Consider the following 10,843-nt stretch of genomic DNA (forward strand, 5'->3'; position numbering starts at 1 on the left):
GACTTTCTTTTCGCAGTTTTTAAGCATTTCACAACCCACACACAAACAACTACAAATGAATAGGCCTGGTGCTAATTATTAATGTGTGCACAACTACCCATCTATTTGACAAATTCACAAATGTGCGTCACTACATTTAAACTAATACAATACAACTTGTGTGTGCAAAATCCAAAATCACATGAATGTGCAGCATTTTGTACAAATAGAGACATAGTTGTTAATACAAAACCTCGATTTTGTATTAATGTAGGCCAGAATTTGTGCATGCAACAAGTAAGATGTACATTTGTGGATCAGGTGACACGCGTGCATTCATTGACTCGTTTCTGAGTCGATCCTATTTGATTCATTTGGATTTTGAGACTTTCATTTCGCGGGTTTCGCCTTGCACGATCCACACACAGCTGTCTGAGAAAAGCTGCTACCACTAGATGGCAGTATTCTGCTGAAACAGACAACGGCAGCATAATCAAGCGTTCTTCCGCATTTAAGACGCTTAATGAGAGTGATATTGAAGCACCAAATTAAGTACACAATAATATAGGCCTACCCTATTAATAAAGCATACTTTATAGAGGCAGACATTACATCAGATTATAAACAACACCCATAGAAAACCATTAGTTGCATGTTCAATACGGTATATTGGCTACTGAGTTTAAATATCACCGTCTTACTGCATTGACGTTAAGCTTTTTCTTTATAATATGCTCTATGGGAGGGAAACTATATAGCCTACAGACAAGAGACTACATGAACGCAACGCACGGCGTTTCAAGTTAATAAAATTTTCCTTCCCGAGCCTGTTAAAAAGAAAAAGCTTAACATGAAATTCTGCAGTTGCGTTTAACTTTGCATGTGAATGGGAGAGCAACCGGTCCGAGAGCGCAGTGAAGTAAGTTTTAGGTTTGAAATTCGCCACATTTTATAAAGGGACCATCTACAAACTCCACTCACAGTCAAAAAAATATAAACGTCCAGTCATTCATTCAAATGAACATACTTCCAAGGTTATATTATAACCTTGGAAGTCTATTGGGCAGACTGACTTAGCATACTGTTACTGTATGTCCAACCAATATCTCGATTGAACAGTACAATTTTTTTAAATTACTGTAAATTGTTTTTCTATTCATGTTCCAAAGGTTGTAGTTGTTCCTAGTGATAAGTCAGGTGAAATTTTACATTATTCACCTGTAGTAAGTCACCAAAAACCCGTTTGGTTAATTACAGTAATTTTTATATAAAATAATAGTTTACTGTAAATATAGGCTACATGAAGGGAGGTATTGGGACAATTTCACCTGTAGTAAGCCAGTCTAGTCACTAGGAACATACTACAACCATTTTGAACATGAAAAAACCCTTTTGGTGAATTACAGTATTTTTTCTGCAGAATACAGGCTATGAAGGGAAGTAAGTATTGTCCAAATTTTACTTGTAAGTCAGTCTTACAGAAACCTACAGCTTTGGAATTTGAAAATGTCTGTTATTAAATTTTAAAAGTAATTTGAATTAAAACAAATGATATGTTTTAACCACTGATCTATATAGAATGACATTATATAGATCAGTGGTTTTAACGCAGTTAGTGGAATTGGCAGACGTTCCCTTGTGCATCATGAGCTGTGGTTAGCGCGTCAAAGCATTCTCATGTAGAACTATGCAGCTACAGCAGTGGTCTCAAACTCGCGGCCCGCGGGCCATTTGCGGCCCGCAGGGTGATAGTTTGTGGCCCCCTACTTGACATTAAAGTTTAATGTTAGTGCGGCCCGTCGTTGCGTGTGCCGCGTTTAAAAAAAAAAAAAAAAAAATTGTATCCCTTATGGGCTACCATAGATAGTCTCGTGACACGGTGGGTTTGTTGTCAATAGTTGTCATAGACAACCGCGAAGTACAAACATACTGCGCCTGGAAAAAATGAGCGCGTCGCTTCAATTATGAGCGCGCTTGCCGCGCGCCTACATTTGAAATAACGAACTTGAGCGCGCAAAATATGTGAGCGCGATATGTGAACGGCCCCTTGTCGAGCTAACACCAATCAGGCCACGAGCTACTGATAGCTCGCGAGCGACGTGCTGGAGAGAGACCCTGCTCTAAAACAATGTGAGAATAATCATTTTGAGCTTGTAACTCAAATTACTGACTGCACAAATCAAAGCAAACCTTCTTATGAACCTGTTGGACACATTATGTGTCCAACAGGTTCATAAGAAGGTTTGCTTTGATTTGTGCAGTCAGTAATTTGAGATACTATACATGTGTAGAAAGAATTCAATAAGACGGGCAGACATGACTGCAAATATTTGTATTTCAAAAGCAATAATTGTTTTTCTAAGTATAATAAAAGGAAATGTGCCTTCAAAAAAAAAAAAAACATTCAATATCATTAATGTGTTGTATAAAGAAAATAATAAGGACATAAGCAGATATAAATATCACAAATATGTGTTATAGACAAAGAAAGTTTGTAAAAATGAACTTCAACTGTCAGAAGGACAGCTCATAAAGAACCAATCATGTACAGAAAGGAATGTTCAAATTCAGAGGAACAGTTCAGAAGAAACGTTAATAATAAATATTGAGAAGATTGGATCAGTTGTGCTCCTTTTTTGGAATACTTGAATACTATTTTTTTGTGGAATACTTGATGCGGCCCAGCCTGACCCAGACTCTACCTCCAGCGGCCCCCAGTTAAGTTGCGTTTGAGACCCCTGAGCTACAGGCTACGCCAGTTGATTTTCAATTAATATTTCATGTCGATATACAATGGTTGCATATTGTTAAAACTCATCGTGCTATAGTAAGACTGTAGCCTATAACAGTGGCTTAAGGGTTAAGGCAAGGGAAAACAAATGTACTGCGAAAATCGTCTTTAATATTTAAAAACAGAAATTTTCCAATTCCAAAGCTTGTATACTATGTATACAATGTATAGTCAGATAAAAATAAGCATATAAACGCAACTGCGAAATTTCACCTTTTTTTAAGAGGAAGGAAAATTTTAACTTGAAACGCCGTGCGTTGCGTTCATGTAGTCTCTTGTCTGTAGGCTATATAGTTTTCCTCCCATAGAGCATATTATAAAGAAAAAGCTTAACGTCAATGCAGTAAGACGGTGATATTTAAACTCAGTAGCCAATACAACGTATTGAACATGCAACTAATGGTTTTCTATGGGTGTTGTTCATAATCTGATGTTATCTGTTTGCCTCTATAAACTATGCTTTATTAATAGGGTAGGCCTATATTATTGTGTACTTAATTTGGTGCTTCAATATCACTCTCATTAAGCGTCTTAAATGCGGAAGAACGCTTGATTATGCTGCCGTTGTCTGTTTCAGCAGAATACTGGCATCTAGTGGTAGCAGCTTTTCTCAGACAGCTGTGTGTGGATCGTGCAAGGCGAAACCCGCGAAATGAAAGTCTCAAAATCCAAATGAATCAAATAGGATCGACTCAGAAACGAGTCAATGAATGCACGCGTGTCACCTGATCCACAAATGCACATCTTACTTGTTGCATGCACAAATTCTGGCCTACATTAATACAAAATCGAGGTTTTGTATTAACAACTATGTCTCTATTTGTACAAAATGCTGCACATTCATGTGATTTTGGATTTTGCACACACAAGTTGTATTGTATTAGTTTAAATGTAGTGACGCACATTTGTGAATTTGTCAAATAGATGGGTAGTTGTGCACACATTAATAATTAGCACCAGGCCTATTCATTTGTAGTTGTTTGTGTGTGGGTTGTGAAATGCTTAAAAACTGCGAAAAGAAAGTCTCAAAATCCAAATGAATCAAATGAGATCGACAAAGAAAAGACGTCAATGAATGCACGCGTGTCACCTGATCCACACATGCACATCTTCTGTGTTGCATGTGCAAATTATGATACACTAATACAAAGGAAAACATTTGTATTCACAAAAATGTCTCTATTTGTACAAATTGCTTCACATTCATTCAATTTAGAATTTTGCACACGCAAGTTGAAAGGCATGGATAAAACATTTCTGCAACATGTATCAAGTTCATTGATAAGTGTGCTTGCACGTGTTAATCATTTTGATACTATAATCATCCCATACAGAGACGTATTAGAGAGAATAAACGAACACTTTTCAGAGTCTATGATTGTAGCGCCTCTTAGCGGTAAAAGGCAGCAAATACACCCCACATTTTACCGCCGCGGTGGAACGGCTGATGTGGGCATTGTCATGGCTTGCCTCAACATTTGCGTTTGAATAGCGCGCGTCCTCCGTGGGCGTGTCAGATTAACGCGTAATGAAGTGTAATGAGCTGGGGAAAAAAATACTGAAATCACTCTCTTTTTTTTTCAATCACTCTCATTCATACAGATTACATAAACTGAGAATATTTGTTTTTTATATAAATTACTTCATTGAAAAGAAGAGAATTCAAGCTTCATAAAGAAAAATCTCTCGTGCCTGTATGACAAGTATTTGCAGAGTTAAAGTTAATCTTAGGACGCGTTTCAGAATGGACTGCACTGACAGAGAGAACGCAGAACGCGCATCATGTTTATTTTTCTTTATTTGGCGAAAAGCACAACACTTTGTTTTTATTGTGAGGTTCCACAAAAAAAATACAAACTTAACAGGATCGAATGATGTATAACACTTATATGTAAGATCAAAATCAACAAAGTAATTTGAGTCTCTTTTGCACTGATAAGGAAAAAAGTGAGCTGGTATCGCCGGCGAGACCGCCGACCCCAGAGAGTTAATAACTTGACCATTTTGTGTTTAATAATGATAGTGAGTTTTACACGTATAGCTTGTTGTCTTAAGTATAATTTGTATATAGCAAAGAACATTTTTTAATTGATTTAGTCTTTTTTGTATTTATTAATCCATGCATTTCTTTCCGTTTTACTACTTTTGATACGGGATGTTGTTGCATGTGTGGGGAAAATAACATTTGAAGGAATTTTGTGGATTCAACACAAGTTAAACTCCATCAGCAACATTTGTTTAATTGGTATTAGGTTTCAACATTATAAATGTAAACGTCACTTACATTTTTTTTTCTGTGTAAATTAACATCCAATCTTTACATTTTTGTCATAACATAGAGCTTATAAAGCTGGTAACTTTTATAAGATATGCACATGGATACCAGAGAGTGGTGTGACCATCTATATCAGAGGTCAGTAATATATCAGAGGTCGGGATAATCACTGGCACGTGACAATAGCTAATGCAGTTAATTTAAATAAAGTCACTCAAACTTGCATATGGACGTTTTGAGGTAATTATTCCTCATATAGTCATACAGCATGTTTTATTAATTTAGGTGCTATAAATACTATTAAAGAGTGAGATTTTAACCTGCGCTGGTGCACAAATCACACAATCCATTCACACGACTCGTTTCTTTGATCCTCACGTGCTATAAGGATGCCGCTGATTTACATAAAGGTTTGTAAAGACACTACTTGGGTCTGATCAATGGGGAATTTGCATGTCATAATTAATAATTAATAACTAATAATTATTCATACAGATTTGGATCAGCCCAGTCTTACATGTTAATAAATCTCCCATTAAGGGAGGCTTTGTCATTTTACCTGCGTGCATACATGTGTATCCCCACAATTAATCACAAATGAATTGTAACTAATTATACAGACCACGTTTTACAAGACAGGTAAAATTAATTAGCTCAATTAATTTATAGAGTTGTGAAAACAAATTCTGTGGCCACAAGAATTAGTTTTCTTGCTCTATAAAGTTTACACATACCCGTCTGAGGTATTTCTGTAAAGAGCTCGTAACGTTATCGAAGCATATCAGTGACTTGGGTTATGAGCAACAGGCAATGAGTCAATCAAAAGGATATAATGTATTTAATGAAGCTGAACTACTTAAGCATTTACTACAATGATACATGTATTTACAAACATTAAACACAAACTAAGACGACGCGGGGCGTTTAGACAATTGGTACCCATGTAAACATGAGTTGGAGAGAGAGAGAGAAAGGGAGAAAGTTGGTGAGAGAGAGCGAGGGAGAGAGACAGAGCTGGTACAATTTCACCTCGACATCAACCTTTCTGAAACAACACGAAAACACATTCTTAATGCTCTGAAAACAGGGTAACCCAAATTTACTTGCATGTGGAAGGGTTCTCTCATGTGTTGCTGCGTTCCTTGAGCGGCCTGCATGTTGAACGAAGGTCCTGTCCTGCTTGCGCGCGTCGTGTGGAGCGCGGCCGCAGCGTTTTTGCACGGCCCGTCCCGGCGCGTGCATGGTTGGCCGCTTGCGCGTGGCGCCTTTGTTCCATGGGGGATCACGTGGCGTTCGTTGGCATTCGGCGCGAGTGTTTGAAAGGCTTAAAGTCTTTGAGGTGACGTTACCCGAGGAAATAGTTCGGCAAAGTCCATTTCCTTTCCTGGGAGACGAACTCGGGAGTAAGTTAAAGAAGAGACGAACTTTAGACGAACAAAAGAAAAGATCCATGGTGGGATCAGATCTCCATGAGGAGATCGCTAGCATCACATGTTTCTCTAAGAAGGTCAGACTGCAAGAGAGAGTTGGGCGGAGCCGCGCTCCTACATTTATCACCTCGGAGAAATCCATCCCCTTCCTGTTCACTGGGCCAATCGGGGAATGGATGTTGCACGCGGGAACCCTTGGTTTATTGTCCTTCCTAGTGCCCCTCGTGGTAGAGGGGTTTGTTCAAGGAGGTTGTATAGTTTAACAGTTTGAATCTTCAATGGCGGTAAAACCTATTAAAAATACACTTTACTTTATATCTCTTTGCATATTCAGATAGCCCGTTCCATGAGCATTTTAGAGGTGTCAAACACATCAAATGAAAGTCAAAGGAAAAATACAGAGGTATTTAATATGCATAAAGAAGGTATTTCTAATGTCTATTTATGCCGTGGCCAAACAAAGATATTTCACTGTGACATGGGGAAAAACACATATACATTTAACAAAATATATTCAATGGTTTTTATGTCTTTACCCAACAGAAATGTCCGTCTCTTTGTTCAGAGACATTCTGCGACATTCCGATGGGTTATAAACTTTGTAACAGGAGCTTCACTCGTGTGTTGGGGGAGGGAAGGGCTCGTGTGTGTGTGTGTGTGTGTGTGTGTGTGTGTGTGTGTGTGTGTGTGTGTGTGTGTGTTACATTCAGTCTTTTTGGGTCTTTAGCAGGATGCATTTAGTTATTCAGATTCACCCTTTTAGCCCAGTCCTTACAGGTTTAATAATACTTTGAGTCAAAGTTATTTTCTGTTGAGATCAACATAGTGTAACAAGATAAACATTAATTGAATAAGAAATTGATAAGAAATTGAACGGGTGTTCCTAATAATTCTTTAGGTGAGTGTATATATATGTATATATGAATTCAAAAATATATTTTTTTTAAAGGGAGAGAGATGAATCAGAGTTATTTTCTGTTGAGATCAACATAGTGCCACAAATGTAGTGAATAGAGATAAACATCTACTGAACCCGGAACATCCCTTTGATTCTGATTAACAATTAACTTGAACAACTTATTTATCTGGAGCAATATAGATAAAGTACCAAAGACAGTAAATCAGGACACTATAAAAGGATCATGAGAGGCTGTGAGGATGAAGAGCAAGAGCTGGAAACAAACATCAGTGAAGAATGAAGGGTTTAGTGTGTTTACTGCTGCTGTTGGAAACCTTTGTGTGTGTCGTACAGCATCAGGTAGATGGAGGACTCAATGAGAATGAGATCAGTCAACAGCTCAGATCTGAGGACGGAGGACAGAATACACCTCAAAACGACACTTTGAGAGATGAAGCTTCAACTGACAGCCGACAAAACTACCATCTGTGCTTCACTGACATTCATGCAGCGCTGAGAGAACTGACCGCCACAGTTACAGAGCAGAAAACACACATCAGAGAACTGACCGCCACAGTTACAGAGCAGAAAACACACATCAGAGAACTGACCGCCACAGTTACAGAGCAGAAAACACACATCAGAGAACTGACCGCCACAGTTACAGAGCAGAAAACACACATCAGAGAACTGACCGCCACAGTTACAGAGCAGAAAACACACATCAGAGAACTGACCGCCACAGTTACAGAGCAGAAAACACACATCAGAGAACTGACCGCCACAGTTACAGAGCAGAAAACACACATCAGAGAACTGACCGCCACAGTTACAGAGCAGAAAACACACATCAGAGAACTGACCGCCACAGTTACAGAGCAGAAAACAAACATCAGAGAACTGACCGCCACAGTTACAGAGCAGAAAACACACATCAGAGAACTGACCGCCACAGTTACAGAGCAGAAAATCATCAACAGAGAACTGACTGCCACAGTTACAGAGCAGAAAACAAACATCAGAGAACTGACCGCCACAGTTACAGAGCAGAAAACACACATCAGAGAACTGACCGTCCCAATTACAGAGCAGAAAACACACATCAGAGAACTGACCGCCAGTTACAGAGCAGAAAACACACATCAGAGAACTGACCGCCACAGTTACAGAGCAGAAAACACACATCAGAGAACTGACCGCCACAGTTACAGAGCAGAAAACAAACATCAGAGAACTGACCGCCACAGTTACAGAGCAGAAAACACACATCAGAGAACTTACCGCCACAGTTACAGAGCAGAAAACACACATCAGAGAACTGACCGCCACAGTTACAGAGCAGAAAACACACATCAGAGAACTGACCGCCACAGTTACAGAGCAGAAAACACACATCAGAGAACTGACCGCCACAGTTACAGAGCAGAAAACACACATCAGAGAACTGACCGCCACAGTTACAGAGCAGAAAACAAACATCAGAGAACTGACCGCCACAGTTACAGAGCAGAAAACACACATCAGAGAACTGACCGCCACAGTTACAGAGCAGAAAACACACATCAGAGAACTGACCGCCACAGTTACAGAGCAGAAAACACACATCAGAGAACTGACCGCCACAGTTACAGAGCAGAAAACACACATCAGAGAACTGACCGCCACAGTTACAGAGCAGAAAACACACATCAGAGAACTGACCGCCACAGTTACAGAGCAGAAAACCAACATCAGAGAACTGACCGCCACAGTTACAGAGCAGAAAACCAACATCAGAGCTTTAGAGACGAGACTGAGGGAACAACAGACGTTTATCTTTGAAGAGATGACCAAGAAAAATGATGGTACCTCACCAAAACATTCTTTTGTCAATGATCCTCAAAGTACAATACCAATGCAATACAATGCATAATGTACATGTTAGTGTATAATGTGTAAATTGTGTATCTAGTACAATAATCAGTGTGAATGTCATTTAACAAAATCTTTATTCCTTCACAGAAATATCAAATCTTACTCTGAGTCAAGTGGAGTTGAGAAAGGAAAATAGAGGTGAAAGTGCTTGTTAATGTTAAATTCAGTGTATACATTCTCAGTATAATAGAGTAATAAATCACAATATTGCTTATGTTTTTCAATAACAGACAGAGAAATAGCTTTTTCAGCTTCACTGATGCAATCTGGCAGTGGAGATATTGGTCCTTTTACCAATGAAATCACACTAACCTACAGGAACGTCTTCACAAACATAGGAAACGCCTACAACCCAATCACAGGTAATTATCAATGAAATGAGTCATAAAACTCAGTTTATAATAATGAAAACCCTTCTGCTCCATTCAGACCTCTCTGCAGTTGTGTAATGTGTATAAGAGAATTAAATGATCTGCCATCTTTCAAAACTTACACAGTGTGATTGGTAATTAAGTGATCATACAGGAAACATCTGATTCTGTATCTCTTGTTATTTGATTTAGGTGTTTTCACAGCCCCGCTGAAAGGAGCGTACATGTTCAGAATCTCAGTATTTGGTCATGGCCCAACTTCAGCATCTGCAGCCATTATTAAGAATGGAGAGCATGTGGTTGTAGCCAATGCTCTTCAGGCAAATAATCGGTTAAACTCCTCTAATGGAGTTGTGTTGATCCTGGAGGTTGGAGATGTTGTCTATGTGAGACTTTGGTCTGGCACGAGGATATATGATAGCCAAAGTAACCACAACACTTTCAGTGGTTTCCTACTGTTTCCCTTAAGAGAACAGGAGCTTTGCAGAATGTGATTCCAATAATTCTGAACCTTCAATGTATGATTTAAGATGGAAATCATGAAGAATCATTAACATATGAACCTGTATTAATTACCACTATCGTCAAATACGACTGACCATTAGCATACAGTTTGGATTGGTGGTATGGTTCCGTTCTGGCCAAGAACTCCCAGCGCATCCATGCAATTTGCAATAGATTACTGTATGACTTTTATTTGAGACACTATATTCATAAGTTCTGTCAGGACCACTATCGTCAAATATGATTGACCATTAGCATACAGTTTGGATTGGCGGTATGGTTCCGTTCTGGCCAAGAACTCCCTGCAGCCTAGCATGGATAAAAGCAGCAATGACCCACCTTAAGGTAAACCGAACAGAACTAACATTAATGTATGCAAATATCATTAATTCAAGACTTTAAAGTAAATAATAATTTGAGAATTTATTTTGATTCAAGGGGAATCAGAATCCCAATTCCTGACTGACGAGAGAAGGAGCTGGGGAGGGGGGAGGGTAATTAGCTCCTGAGAAAAGCGATAGCTGCTGATAATACTGAAGGAGCTTAAATATGTACACAGTGATAGTCGACGTATTCCTATAAGTAGACGTGGATCAGCTGATGCGAGCTTGACTAACGTGACCTGCCAGAACTGACGCTACGCTTGATTTCTGAACTGTCTATAAATGTAACTTTGTATAA

At 38.9% G+C, this 10,843-nt stretch overlaps 1 protein-coding gene across 1 annotated transcript; it reads left to right on the forward strand.

Annotated features, from left to right (window-relative positions):
• The first annotated feature begins 7,617 nt into the window (after positions 1-7,617).
• On the forward strand, positions 7,618-10,258 carry LOC130079599 (uncharacterized). The gene is made up of 5 exons (XM_056244915.1): positions 7,618-7,663; positions 8,498-9,217; positions 9,375-9,425; positions 9,518-9,649; positions 9,851-10,258. The coding sequence occupies exons 1-5, from the start codon at positions 7,618-7,620 to the stop codon at positions 10,150-10,152; spliced, it is 1,251 nt and encodes a 416-aa protein (XP_056100890.1). The 3' UTR covers positions 10,153-10,258.
• Positions 10,259-10,843: the final 585 nt, after the last annotated feature.

This window comes from Rhinichthys klamathensis, unplaced genomic scaffold, assembly GCF_029890125.1.
Source record: "Rhinichthys klamathensis goyatoka isolate OS25496 unplaced genomic scaffold, OSU_Roscu_1.1 h1tg001158l_1, whole genome shotgun sequence".
NCBI lineage: Eukaryota > Metazoa > Chordata > Actinopteri > Cypriniformes > Leuciscidae > Rhinichthys > Rhinichthys klamathensis.

Bases quoted from the DNA above. Each gene is read 5' to 3' on its own strand.
- LOC130079599 (XM_056244915.1), top strand. From the start codon at position 7,618: ATGAGAGGCTGTGAGGATGAAGAGCAAGAGCTGGAAACAAACATCA. The intron at 9,218-9,374 runs GTACCTCACCAA...ATTCCTTCACAG, and splicing joins GATGACCAAGAAAAATGATG to AAATATCAAATCTTACTCTG. The intron at 9,426-9,517 runs GTGAAAGTGCTT...TTTCAATAACAG, and splicing joins GTTGAGAAAGGAAAATAGAG to ACAGAGAAATAGCTTTTTCA.